Consider the following 14,846-nt stretch of genomic DNA (forward strand, 5'->3'; position numbering starts at 1 on the left):
TAGTGAGACCAGTGAGCTGGAATCCCATACTCCTTCAACACTAGGAATTAACTAAAGTCTTTGGCTTATACCAGGCAGGTCCTCACCAAAAGGGGAGTTATTGAACTTCTCCTGGAACTGTGTGTTGTTTTTTCTTCTTGGCTCTTTGGTTTTGAATTATTTTAGTACTGGATTTTCTTCCACATCTCTGTCTCAAGCTTTGCCATGGGATGGAACTAGCTTTGGGCCACATTAATGATTTTATTTAATGGTAAAAATAATCCCATTTAACTCACACAAATACAAAATAAAATAAAAAGCAAAAACTATATACATGGAGGGGAGGCAAAGAGCAGAGACGGGGAAGGTGAGTAAATTAGAGTGTTCAGTAATCCTGTTTAGCACCATTTGGTGCTATTGTCAACTCCTGTCACGTATATGTATAACAAATATATCCATATGTGAAGTCCAGATGGTAGAGAACTTTCCTTCTTGCTGTTGTCTTTGAAAGTTGTGTTCTTATATGTGTCTAACATTGATAGATCTTCCAACCGCTGTACAATTGGAGGTGGAGAGTGTTCTTTCCACTACTGGAGCACCAGTCACATTAATATTAATGAGCCTTAAAACCTCCAGTTGAATCTTAACTTCAGATCCTGGTGTGACCCTACCACTAAGGATTGGAATTTCCTTTCATCACAGGACTCGTTTTCTCTTTTCATTTCTGTAGTGTAGAGCTTTCCTACTTACATGTGTCTATTTTTCTGTAGCATAGTGGTTTCTTCACCTGCCCAAACTATTCTACAATGTTCTTTCTCTGTTTCACCACTGGGTTTAACAACCAATTGCTCCCTTAATATCTCTTTTTCCTCTGGCTGTACTTGCAGCCAGTCCAGTTTTCCTCCTCCCTTCACAGACTCTTTCCTCCTCCTGTAAGGTTTTTTTGTCTTGTCCTTTTGACTCTTTCAGCTGTTGTTCCTTTTCACTTGTAAATTTCTTGGGATCTTCTGATGTTCCAGCATTCTGGAGCCTCTGTGAGCATCTAAGTAATGCTCCATAGTTGCTGCTGTTCCGCTGTGCCTCCTCTAGCTCACCTGTGTCATATTTTGAGCAAGCGCAAGAGGAATAACATGGAACACAGCAGCAGCAGCTCCTGCATCCTCCTGACATGCACATAGAATCCAATTTCACTGTCCGGCACATAGAATCCAATTTCACTGTCCTGTCATCAAGTCCCATAGCACTGGAATGTACTTCAACAAGATTTCTGGGATCTCTCCATTACTAAGTTAATATGAGTGATGACCTTCCACTAGAATTGGTTTGGGCCACATGGCTGGCATGTTCCTTGGCTTCCTGGGCAATTGGAGGTCTTAATCTGGCACATGGGTGCCTCATTCACCCCAAGTACATGGCGAGTTACCAGTGTTGCTACCTAGTGCAAGCCACCCCAGTCAACCTGCACGATCTCAGGCTACTGCACGTGAGAAGCCGCTGCCACCTGCTAGTTCAAGAAAGTAAAAATAGCACAAAAATCGAGGAGAGCATCCAGCTTTCTGCCATTCCCTCCATGGAATTATTCTGAACACCTCAAGCTGAAGTTGTGGAATTTGCATGGATGTAATAATTGTATGTAGGGTGTGTACCTCTGTGTGGGCAAGGGAGAAAATTAAAATAGCAGACATTGGGTATGACCCTTCAGGAAATCTTAAATGGGCAGTATGACTTTCTAGAGCAAAAGTATTTCCTGTCCAGATGTTACTGATGCCCATTATATGGAACAGGAGTCTACCACTTAAGAGATGCTTTGGCAAATATCAACATACATTATCTCTTGTCCCAGTTTGAATGCATTAAGGAAATTAAATCTATCTGAAAGCTGTGGCTATATCAAAAGTAGTGTTTGCTACCTAAACTAATGGAGAATAAAAAAGTCCTTTTAAAAATCTTTCCACAGGGCAATTTGAAGTTTTCTTTGGATGGTGACATACCAGTCATTGAAAATAGCAAGCTCGTATCTGTCATTGCAGACCTGTTATCAACCAAGGCAGACCTGGTGGAGAAGGCCCTGCTTTTTCGAACAGTTGCTACTGGTCGGGATGTCATTGATAAGCAGCATACAGAGCAAGAAGCCACCTATGGCAGAAATGCATTTGCAAAGGTGGATATAGATACATTCCTGCCAACCTGAAGTTGTATTTTATTCTTGCAGTGGTAGCTTGATTCTGCACCTTCATACTTTGCACCCTTGCATATATGCCCACATAAATTACTAGCCAGCATATTGTTGCTTGCCTGCATGTTTCTATTTAGTCATTTACCTCTTCACCTTAGGGTGATTCTTACTTGCTGCATGGGATCAGACAACTAGTTGTTGAGACATCTGTTCTGAGCTGCTCTATGCCTTGGTGAGGCAGGTGAGTAGGGTTATCTATTCTTGGAGACTTACAGAGCCCTTGAGATTCCAGAACTCTCTGGACAATATCGGCATACTTTGGAAAAGAGCCCCAAACAAGATATTGAGACAAAACAACTAAATTTTTCCTGAGTTGAAAGCATGCATTAAGGGTAGAGGAAGAACATGTATTTGCATTTAAGTGAAGCATGCCAATGATGTTATAGAAATGAAAGAGTTCAGACTTCACCACAGGAAAGAATCTTGGACAGACATTTTATCATGTCAAGTGTCTTGAAACTTGTAAACTTGTCCATTGTAAATTAGATTTTTACAACACAGCTAGTCTATGCTGGTCTGCAACTTGTTTGCTTAAACCTTGTTAGGATTTTGACAGCTGAAACAGGTTAATTATGGATATTTCCCAGATTTCAGTTAGAATGCTACAGAGATGCACCATAAAAATGAATGCTGACTAAATCTTAGCTGTGAAACAGAAAACAAAAAATGATCTTATATGTTCTTTTCATTTGAAGGCTATATATGAGCGCCTTTTCTGCTGGATTGTGATGCACATCAATGATGTCATTGAAGTTAAGGACTACAACAGCACAGTTCATGGGAAAAACACAGTAATTGGAGTCCTTGATATCTATGGCTTTGAGATTTTTGACAATAACAGGTGAGATGTCCTGAGATGGCCAAGCATATAAGGTAAATTGTTTCTAGTTGTGGAATTAAGAAATCCTTTCAATTTTTTTTTAGTTTTGAACAATTCTGTATTAATTACTGCAATGAGAAGCTACAGCAGCTCTTCATTCAGCTTGTTTTAAAGCAAGAGCAGGAGGAATACCAGCGCGAGGGGATTCCGTGGAAACATGTGAGTAGATAAAACGACCTATCAAAAGCCAGCATGGATTCAAAGATGCCAGGTGTATGGGATCCTATGTTAGTTGGTGGCTATTTAATACTCAAAAGACAGGGATTTAGAATGAGCAAGCCTTGCACCCCAACCACCGAGAGTCCAGTGCAGACCCTTTCCATTCTGCAGACATCTAAGAAAGTTTTGAAACTGCAGTAAAACTGTAAGGGAGTTGAACAATTTTGCCTAAATCTGTCTGAAATGCCAGTATTGAAATTGGAACAAATGTAGTCAGTGACTGCAACTTTGAGAATGAAAATGTTGGACTAGGTACCTGCATCAGAGGGAAACTTTAACTGACACCTGCTCTTCCGTTTCCTCTCACAATGGTGTGCATGCAAGAGAGAGAAAAAATCTTTCTTGCTTTATTAAATAATTACTGTAACTATCTCTGCTTGAACATTCTGTAGATTGACTACTTCAACAACCAGATCATTGTTGACCTAGTGGAGCAACAGCATAAAGGAATCATTGCCAATCTGGATGATGCGTGCATGAATGTTGGAAAAGTCACTGATGAGATGTTCTTGGAGACACTTAATAACAAACTGGGCAAACATGCTCACTTCTCCAGCAGAAAGGTACTCTTTGTTGTGTCTACAGTTATGTCACCTGGCTAAATCAAGGAAGAGCAGGAAGAGTATTTTATTTATTTATTTTATAAGCTCTGCGTCCCACTCTTTCACAGTGAAAATAATGTTAAGTTTAAATAAAATAGTAAATGAGGTGAAACTTATACTGCTCCTGCTAGTCATAACAAAAGGCAAGGTACAATGCAGAGCACACACTTATCTTCACTGGGTGCTCTGTTTCTCACCTCACACCCTCTCAGCAGAGTCTGAGATTTCATCTGACATCGCCCATGCATTTTCAAGTCTGTTTGCATCTCTAAGGGCCAGAGACTGGTTTTTTTAAAGCTGAGATTCTCAGTATGCAAATTCCATATTTGCAGGGCATGACCAAAAGGACAGAGTATGTGCAGTTTAGGTAATTGACCGGTCTCTCTCCATAAGCTCTGCATTTCTAGTTGCTAACACACAAGCTCAAGAGAGTATGATTAAGGATATTTATGTGGCATAGGCCTTCCAGAGAGAGAGAGGCCTAGTTCTCACTGCGGTGGTAAACCTTCAGAGTTCAGGTGGGAGCTCACATAATGGAATATTCTTTCGTTAAAAAAAGTCCTCTCACACACACGATGTTGGGGACAGGGCTAGGCTAGAACTCTGCCATGCAGGATTTCTTTGAAAAATGGATGCATATTCCATCAGTGCTAACTATGCCAAAGTAGTAAATAGGAACTTAAGCTAGTGTTATGAAAAGAACAAGCAAATCTATGCTTGTAAATGTTAATAGAACAAGCAAAGCAATGCCAGTGTCTCCACTACCAGATCCTGCCTTGAAAAGCCCTTGGATGACAGATAACAGGTTAAGAATATGATGCTACTTGAAGATAAAATATGAAGGTTAATGTGAAAGATACTGAAAGAATATTCCCATCCAAACATCTGCTCTTCATCAGAGTTATTTATTTCCCCCCCATTTATAGACCCTTACTCTCTGAAGATCATGAAGCAGTTTACAACAGATAAAATACACACACACATATATAAACATAATAAGTACAATAAAAAGCATGTAAAATCATTTACATAAAAATAAACTCAATATCAATATAAATAAAGTAGGGAGCATTACAAAGCAGCAAAATGTAAAATTCCAACCAATATAGGATACCCTCTTCATACAACCACTCACCATCCATTCCACACAGCCACTACAATCATTCTCTGTCAACCAATCACTCATTCATAAACCGCTCACACTCAGCAATATTGCAGCCCACTCACAAAAGGATCAGTGCCAAGGATGCACATGTAAGATTCTCTTCCCATCTCTGAAACACTAATGGGTTTATGCCCCATACCCATTGGACCATCAAATACTCCGCTCCCATCTCTCACTTGAGAGAGGCCCTGTTTATACCAGAGCAGGCTCTCATACTGGAGGGCATAAAACTACTTCCTAACTACAACCTCAGTTTGTGATAAATAGCCAGTTAGCAGTAGTAGCAGACACAAACAACCTCACACTCAAGGTAGCCCTAAAGATCACCATAAACACAGGTTATTGCAGCCTGTCAGTAGCTATGCTCTCCTTCTTTACCTCATGCTCAATTGACATCTTGTTGGCCAGCACCTTGTACTCTGGCTGAGAGCTGCAGAACAAGAGCCTTTTTGCTCTCGCCCTTCAACTTGTGCCAAGAGCTTGTACCCTTGCTGACCATGAGGCTGAAATACACTACCTATGCATCTTGGCCCAAAGGTTCTGCAAGATAGTTATGAATGTCTTTTCCTGAATGATGCTGGGATGAGAGGAGGTGGCAGCAGGTAGCAAAGTATCTGGGTTAAGATGGTGGAAGGGAATTGGGGGCCATATGGGGCCCAGGATTGTGGGTATGCATGTGCAAGAATGGTGGCTGTTTTAATAGACGTGGATGTTGTTTGTAGTCTGAGGTGGACTGAAAATGTGTGGAGCTGACTTGGTGGTATGCATGCGTACTAGATGAGGGGAGCACTTCTTGGTATGCAGTTCATTATTCTGATGGTGGTGGCAATTAGAGGAAAGGAGCAGCTGGTACCTGTAGAGTGGAGTCAAGGGTGAGCATAGCCCCCCCCAAAATAAGAGCCCATGACCTGAAGAACAGCTATGCACTGTAAAAAGCTTTCAGAGTTTTTACATTGGAAATTTTTATTTTGCTTTGATGTCCAGCAGAGGGAGCAGTAGCCTGTTCAGTATTGCAGGGAACAACAGGAGCATGAGTTTGGCAAGACAATAATGATGTCACTTGTAACCAATAGGAGCCCAGTTTAAATTCATGTGACGTTACCTAAGCAATTAATTTTGTATGACAAAACGTATGGACCACATCAGCATTTTATTTATAGTTAAATGATTTCAAAATCCACAGACAGGCAATACCTTTTAAAAGGAAACTCCAATGTCTCAAAATAGTGAGCAAGCTTTTTAGTTCTCAGAACTCATCAGGCTGGATGGTAAGCAAAATGGGGAGTAAGGGGAGTGGAGAGAGAGAAAGCTGCCTTGATGTTCAGTCTGCATTCAGTCACTGTCTTGAGTTGGAATGTCAAAGGGGATGCAAAGATAGCAAAGCAATGGTACAGCTCTACCCAATGCTTACAAGCTTTAAAATCACAAACAGCCTGAAGAATTTTAAGACCCGAACAATGATAATGATCCCTTAATTTGGCAGTGTCTTTATGACAAGAAAGTTCACTTGAAATCACTTCACAATGAGGAAAGAGCCTCTCACCATGTAGGGTCAATGGCATTCTTAACCTGCATGAATAAAAAAATATGCTCAAGATTGTCTCCAGAGTTAACACAATCGAGCCATATTTATATATTTGTTGGTTTAATTTATATCCTGCCCTTTGTCCCTGAAGGGTGTCCAGATAAAACACTGAATTTGGATTGTTATAGAAATACACAAAATTGAAATAAAGTAGGGGGAAACTTTGCAGTGATGACTTTATGCTTATGCACACTTGATTTGGTGGTTAACCTTTTGAGAAAAACTGCCTTACATTTGGACAGTTTGCACATCATGGTAAGCTACACTTTATCATGATAATGAGATGTTTTCAACTGCACTGTGGAGGAGAAGAGGGGAGCGGAGGAACTCATGAGCCCAAGGCTTGCTGTGGCTCACTCCTGTCACAATAAACCATGGCTTATTGTGATGTCCAAACTCAGTACATTTTTACAGTCAACATATTCTTGCTGGCAGGATTCCATACTGCGTGATTGAAATTCACTTGAGTACAGCTTATAACTAGAATTATCACCCAACTGAATATGTCTTAGTTTAATAATTAATAATAACTGATGAAATTTATACATGCATAAAACCAGTTGTTGAAAAGCAGGGTAAACGTTTTTAAAATAAATCAAGGGAGGGCTGTTCTGTGGAGGCCTTACATGGGTTCCTCTGTTCTACTAGTTGGAAGGGAGATGCTACTGATGCCGAGAAGGAAATGCAGGCATGCTTTTTCCTTTCCGTTCTTTCAAGGGAGAACGTGCGTCCTGACTTCATTATCTGGGTTAAAGGCTTGATGACACAAGAGTGCGAACGACAACTTGAGAACTGGATAACATCTTCTAAATCCCCATACAAGAAGCTTCATAAGGGCACAAAGCATAAGCAAAAGAGCCACTCTAGGGGCTACTGTAGCTACAAATGCCACAGGTATAGGCACAGGAACTCAGTTCATCAATCTATCTCCAGATCATGTAGCTCAAACAGTTCTGCTTCAGGTTTGAGCTATTCCAGGCTCAGGGATGGTAGGTGGCTATATAAAAGTTTTTCCCTCCACACCCTTAATGTTACAGACAAATTGGGATTTCCTCTACAATCAAGACACCTGCTATGCCCTGGCTGGTGTTAGATAAGGGAACACAGTCCAATCTGCTCCACCTCCCCTGCCAAGTCTGGCATGTGTCTAGGCACACAAACAGCGGTAGAGAGCCTTCCGCTGAAGCAGAAGAAGAGCCCAAGGACACTCTGGACAGGTTGTTTCAAGCTGAATTTTTTTCTAGGCATCTCGTGAAGGCAAGTAGAATGCTACATATGTCTACAGACACCAAAGTGAGAGAAGTGCTCTTTCCTTTCTACCTTTGGGAGTTAAGGTAGTGTTTCCTTGGAGATCTTCAAAGACCATGATTATTCCTTCCCCAAAATCCCTTGATAGGATTGTTGCAACATAATTGTTGAGCTCAGCCAGGCTCAAGGCTGTTAATCATCTGGCAAATAAGCTACTTTGTTCCTAAACCTGCTGTAGACTGAAGGTTCCTACAGTAGACGCAATATATTGAGCTGCAAGTTATACACACTGAAGGCAGGGGTGGCACCAAGGCCTGCAACAAACGTGTTGAGTCAGAACTGAAGAAGAGCTTTGAAACACCACACACTTCACCACTTGGCACCCAGAGAAGGGACTCTGAAGATCTTACGGTCTTGGTAGGTAGATGTGGGGATATTGTCTTTGGAACGAGACATCTGTGGTATTTTGTTTCCACCATGCTGCAAAGTCCTGGCTCACGGAGAAACGCTTGTAAGTATGGCTCAGTAGCTTGTATGTACAGAAGGTGCTGACTCCATGCATAATTCAGCACCTTCTGTACCTACTGAGTCAAGACCACAGGCATTCTGGGGTCTACTCAGGGTGGTTTTGTTTTTTTTGAGTTCCAAAACCGAATGGGAGATATCTGAACAACTCTTAGAACTAAAGTGGTTGAACGAATTCATGAAGCAGCAGCACTTCAGGATGGAGGCACTGAAGTTGATAACACAAAGTGCGGTTTTCTGCCCTTTGTATATGTTTCAGAAGCATATCTGTACATTTCTATACATTTATTTATTTAAGATATTTGTATGCCACTTTTCAAGCACATCTCACAAAGTGGTTTACATAATTTATCACAATAAACATGATTTAAAAAGAAATACAATAAAATGAGAGAGACAGCTGTTTAGAAGAAGTTGTAACTGTTTCTTCTCTGCTCCCCTCAGAGCAAAATGGTCCCGCTAAAGCCCAACTGTGATAACAGTTGGGAGGAGGGAGGAGCTACTATTAGGAGCTCCGATACATTAATCACATGAGTTTCTCTAATCCACTAGCAGTACACAGTGCTGCTATTAATGTTCATAGCCCCCAAGGTGCTAGTTGCCCTGGTGACTCACCTGAGGATGTAGGTTACCTTCCTCTGTCCATATCAGCATGACATCCGGATCTGCTTGAGATCCAGAGAACGTAGCCTACTCAACATACAGACCACATTGGCCTGCCTTCCAACACCCTGGATTTGGGATAAACAATGAAATGAGTTCTTTGATCCCGAGTCATAACTGGGGGTTTGGCTGGATGCTACTGCTAACTTCATATCCCTACTCCTGGGTTCTGCCAAGGGCTGCTGGACTGGAAGATTTCATCAACACAAGGCTCTTGCAGAATGTCTGCTGCCTTATCAAGTAGAGATTGCAAACCCAGCCCACAAGCTAGTTGCTATTCCCAGCATGCTAAAGGTGGTTTTGAGGTGTTCATACAGAATGACAAATGTGGTTAGGCTTGCAATGTCCAAAAGTGTTGTGATCATCATGGATGCAAATCTCATGGGCTGAAGGCACACACATTAAACCATGTGGCACAGCACACCCAGGACAGATGGGAAGCAAGAAGAAGAATCAACTGGCTCAGACTCCAGGCAGTCAAGTTGGCACTGAAGAAGTTCCTGGCCCATAGGCTCAACTGTACAGATAATGTCTTGGTAAAGGACAAGCAGGGAAGAACTCAATTGCCATATTTTCACAGTGAGATCCTAATGTTCCCCTTTTGGGTAAGGTTCTTAAGCGAGTGATTACTAGCCAGATCCAGGTGCCCTTGGATGAGATCAATTTTCTAGATCTGTTTCAATCAGGGCTTAGGCCTGGTTTTGTCACAGAAACTGCCTTTGTCACCCTGTATAATAATCGTTCTCAGGAAAGAGTTAGGAAGTGTGTCCTTGTTGATTTCTTTTGATGTCTCAGCAGCTTTTGATAGCATCTGCCATGGTATCCTTCTGAAGCGGCTGTCCCGAGTTTGAGGGTGGGTGATTTGGTCCTACTTGGATGGCTGTTTCCAGAAGGTGGTGCTTGGGAAGTGTTGTTTGTACCCATGAAGCTTTCAGTGTTGGGCCCTGTAGGAGTCAATTTTATCCTTCATGTTATTAAACATCTACATGAAACCGCTGAGTGCATTTATCCAGAGTTTTGGACTGCATTGTCAGTAGAATGCTGATGATACGCAACTCTTTTTCCTTTACATCTGCAGGTGTGTTGATGGTTGTGCTAGGCTGGTGCCTGGCCTCTGTAATGAACTGGATGAGAGTTGATGAACTCAAGCTTAATCCAGATAAGACCAAGGTGCTGTTATTGGGTGGTTCCTGAGACCACATGCATGGGATTCAGCCTCTAAGTGGGGTTACACTCTACCTGAAGGAGCAGGTGTCCAGCTTAGTGGTAGTTTTAGATCCATTACTATTGCCTGAGGCACAAGTGGCCTTGGTGGCTTGGAGTGCATTCCAACAGCTTCAGCTGATGGCCCAGTTGCAAACGTATCTGTCTAATTCCTGTTGTCTATGCACTAAAAACTCTTGGTTTGATTACTGCAATATATTATACATGGGGCTGCCTTTGAAGATTGTTCGGATCTGCATCTGGAGGGCTCCTCGCCTCCCTGGTATTTACACAGTGGAGTGCCACAGGATACCATCTTGTCCCCAGTACTTTTAAACATCTACATGAAGCCATTGGGAGTGGTCATCAGGAGTCTCAGAGCAAGGTGTCATCAGTATGCTGATGATACCCAGCTCTATTTCTCCATTACATCTGAATCAGGAGAGGCTATACAAGCTCTGGACCAGTGCCTGCATACAGTGGTGGACTGGATGAGGGTCAATAAACTTGAGTTTGAATCCTGGAAAGACAGAGGCCTTGTGGGTGGGTGGTTTCTATGTCTGGGAGATAGGTCAATTGCCTGCCCTGGATGGTGTGTCACTCCCTCTAAAGAAGCAGATACGCAGTTGGGGGGGCTACTCCTTGATCCATCTCTGTCAAGTGAGCTCTGTGGCCAGGAGTGCTTTCTGCCAGCTTTGGCTGGTATGCCAAATGCAACCGTTCCTGACCTGTGATAGCCTAACCTGTGGTCCATGCATTAATAACCTCAAGACTTGATTACTTATTAAGAAGGCTTCGGCTATGGGGTGGTATAAAAATAAATAAATTACTGTAACATGCTTTATGTATTGTATCTGGTCTGGAAGCTGCAACTAGTGCAGAATGCAGCAGCCAGACTGATTACAGGAGCAGATTACTGGCAACATGTTATCCTCTGTTAAAAGAGCTGCACTGGTTGCCAGTTTGCTACCAGGCCAGGTTTAAGATACTTGTGTTAATTCACAAATCCCTAAAGAACTTGGACCCAAAGTACCTTAAGGAATGCCTGACTCCTTATGTTCCATCTCAGTGCCTGAGATCTTCTGATGGGGCACTTCTGGTGTTTTCCCACACCCCTGAGGTTCGGTTGGCCTCCCCCAGGAACTGAGCCTTTAGTGTGGCAGGCTCTGACCTACCAACAGAAGTTGGTTGGAACCATCTCTTCTTTCTTTCAGGCATTTCTTGAAAACCAAACTTTTTATACAGGCCTTTTAACATGATTTTTCCCTCTTCCAACCAGTGCAGTATGTGTTGATCCCTTTAGTATTATTTTTAATTATGTTTTTACTGGTTTTTAATTTTATGTTTTTATAAGCTGCCTTGATGGACTTTGTTGAAGCAGTGTGTAATAAATACTTTAATAAATAAAATAAATAGTGCAGAACTCGGCGGCCTGATTGCTGACAAGGGTAAGGTGATGTGAGAATATAACACCAATTCTGGCACAACTACACTGGCTACCAATTAGTTTCCAGGCTCAATTCAAAGTGCTGGTTTTGTCCTATAAAGCCTTATGAGGCTCAGGACCCCAGTACCAAAGACCGTCTCTCCTTGTATGAACCTACTTGAACACTGCTTTGGTCATCAGAGGCCTTTTGCTATGTGCCCCTCTACAAGGGAGGTGCAGAGTGTGGCAACATGAGAATGGGCCTTCTCAGTTATAGCTCCCCATTTATGGAATGATGTCCCTAGGGGAGCACACCATTTTGCCATTTTTGTCTGCTTTGAGGTGCCAGGCCTTTACCCAGATCTTTGACCGTTAACTTAGAGCGTAGTGAGTTTGTTTGGTTTTGTGGCCTGTTGTAGTGCTCATCTTTTAGTGGAGTGGGTACTAACTTCTGTTCTTGGAACTTGTGTAGGAGAAAAGCAGCTGGAGGAAGGAGGTTGTAGGAGAAAAGTAACCAGCAGGGAAAGTATTCAGCACTCCATTCCACTATGCCACTGTATAGCTGTTTGCTGGTGACCCTGGTCATTGCTGAATTTGTAGTTCAGCTCTCAGCTGCCTAGTTAATATTGATAGAATACGTCCTCTTGATCAATTTGGATAAATTAGGTGGATAAATCTCAGAGCTACTAGCTATGCATGAGAATGAATAGAAAACTCTGGTGGTGATACGAGATTATCCAAGAGCATGGAGATTATCATTTCAAAAGAAGTGGGATCCAGGGAAATGTCCAGGCCTTCTCCTAAACTGGGGAAGACATTGGGATAACTAAATTGCCACTGTGAAAAAGTAGGGGGGAAAAGAGAACCAATAGTCAGCATGGTTCTGCCAAAACCCCAATCAGCATCATTTCCCCCCAAAGTTAATGAGTTACTAGATAAAGCAAAAACAATTTCAGTAAGACTTTTGGTCTGATAGTCTTCCCACCCACTCAAGCGTGTATTTTATTTCTGTGTTAGGAAGGCATAATGTCTGAGTTCTTAATATATGGGAAGGGCCTCACCTCATTAGATCCCACGTTCACTCCCCTGTATGCCATATAAAAGGATGGCAGATATCAAGTTTGGGAAAGACTTTTGAGTTCTTACTGGAAGTCTGGATAAACAGTGGTGAGCTAAATGGACCAGTGGTTCTCAGCTTTGTTATAAGGCAGCATCAGCTATCCACATTTCTTATCTAAGTAACTCAACCTTTGAACTGACTCTGGCCTTCCTCAGAATATATATCTGCAAGATCACTGCAGTCCCTGACACTACTTGCCACATGGAATGGAGTAGTACGTGATTTAATGTTTTACATTCATCTTCCTTGGGTTATCATTTTGTGTTTTACAGCCAGAAAGACTAAATTTTGAACAGTGAACCTATTTCCGTTTGAGATGAGCTACTTGATGCTTGGCCATGTGAAGACGTCAGTATTCTGTTCACAGTAGCTTTACTTGGTTGCTGTTTCCTGCAAAAACAGACCCTGTGTAAACTTCATATCAATCTGTTCGCTTGGTGATGCCCTACAGGTTGTCTGTGCGTTTGATTAGAATGTTGTATAAAAAGAATAAAGAGCAGATGGCAGCCGAGACCCAAAGTTCTTCATTCTCTGCAAGCTTCTATTAATAAAAAGGAACAGTATCACTGAGTCTGAAAGAAAAGGTTGGCTTGACTTGTAGATCGCCTGTCTATAAATAAATACCTTATATAACGATAGAATTGGGAAAGAGGCATTTCATAGCTACACCTGTATTTGAAGCAATAGCTGAATTCCACTGGGGTCTGTCACTGAAAAACAGCTTTGCATTGTTGTCTGAGGTTGTTCAACAATATTGACCTCTTAACCGTTTGTTTTTAAGCTTTGTGCTATGGACAAAAACCTGGAATTTGATAGAGACTTTCGGATTAAGCACTACGCTGGAGATGTTATGTAAGTGGTTCCTGCACTTCCTTTTCTAATACTTGTTAATACATTCTCATCCATACATTTTCAATCTCACACTGCTTTTTCTCCATGCGTATTGCATTACAGCCCAGGGTAACCTTTCCCTTCTTTTGCTTTTTGCAAAGTCTAGGGAAATATCTGAAGATGTTTTACTTTAGATAACTTGCTTGTTGCTGTTGGTCTGCTATGTCATAAATAAGACTCAAAGTTCCTTCCCACCACTACTACTCCCCCGCTTTTATTTATTTTTTTCAATTAATTTTTATTCAGATTTTCAAAACCAAAACAATACAAAAAGAAAAAAAACACAAATCAATAACTAATACAATAAAAAAAATAAAATAAAAATAAAAATATTGACTTCCAATTTGTCGTAGTTCAGCTATAAATCTATAATATATAACAAGCCTGTCTCTTAATAGATTATAAAATCACCTTCCTCCAGCGGTTATCTTAATTGGTTTCAAATCTCATTAACATCATATCATTTCATTCTTCCACAAAAAGTCAAAGAGAAGTTTCCAATCTTTGAGATATATGTCCATCAATTTTTTTTCTAAATAAACATGTCAATTAATCCAACTCATCAAGTCTACTAAGTCCAGTAATTTCAAATCGCTCTTCTTCCATTATCCATATTGGTTCCAACTTCCATCTTCCATCTTTACACACCCAATAATCTTGCTGTCATAGTCATATAATAAAAGTCTGATAGGAATTTCCTTTATCACAGATATTTTCTTGCCATCAATTCCGAACGTATCACTGAAGTATTGTTGCAAAGCCGCATCTCTGTTCCTCTTTTTTACATGATACACTAACACATCTCTTGAAGATTTTTCCATTAACACAAAACAGGGATTAATTCTGTTAACTTTCTCCATTTCAAGTTCCATCAAATCCTTCCAGTCCAGGAATTTTTTTGAACTGATAATATCTTTATCTCCAATCTCTTCAATTCCTTCAGGGACAGCGCTGATTTCCAAACCATAATATTTGTCTCCAGGATCCATCACAACCAGGAAATCCAAATCTTTTTCCATGTCCATATTTAATCCAATCTCCATAGTTTGAACCTTGCCTTTAATTTCTCTTTCATTCTTTTTTGGTTTTCCAGATCTATCTTTA

The 14,846-nt window shown here is 41.2% G+C and overlaps 1 protein-coding gene across 1 annotated transcript in view; it reads left to right on the forward strand.

The window, feature by feature from the left end:
* Positions 1 to 14,846, forward strand: part of MYO1D (myosin ID) — a 178,239-nt gene that overhangs the window by 51,985 nt on the left and 111,408 nt on the right. Inside the window, exons 8-12 of the mRNA XM_061588024.1 lie at positions 1,937 to 2,140; positions 2,911 to 3,056; positions 3,140 to 3,254; positions 3,707 to 3,877; positions 13,633 to 13,703. Of these exons, the coding sequence (XP_061444008.1) occupies positions 1,937 to 2,140; positions 2,911 to 3,056; positions 3,140 to 3,254; positions 3,707 to 3,877; positions 13,633 to 13,703 (707 nt within the window). The remainder of the gene's footprint in view (positions 1 to 1,936; positions 2,141 to 2,910; positions 3,057 to 3,139; positions 3,255 to 3,706; positions 3,878 to 13,632; positions 13,704 to 14,846) is intronic.

Source organism: Rhineura floridana, chromosome 11 (genome assembly GCF_030035675.1).
Source record: "Rhineura floridana isolate rRhiFlo1 chromosome 11, rRhiFlo1.hap2, whole genome shotgun sequence".
Lineage (NCBI taxonomy): Eukaryota > Metazoa > Chordata > Lepidosauria > Squamata > Rhineuridae > Rhineura > Rhineura floridana.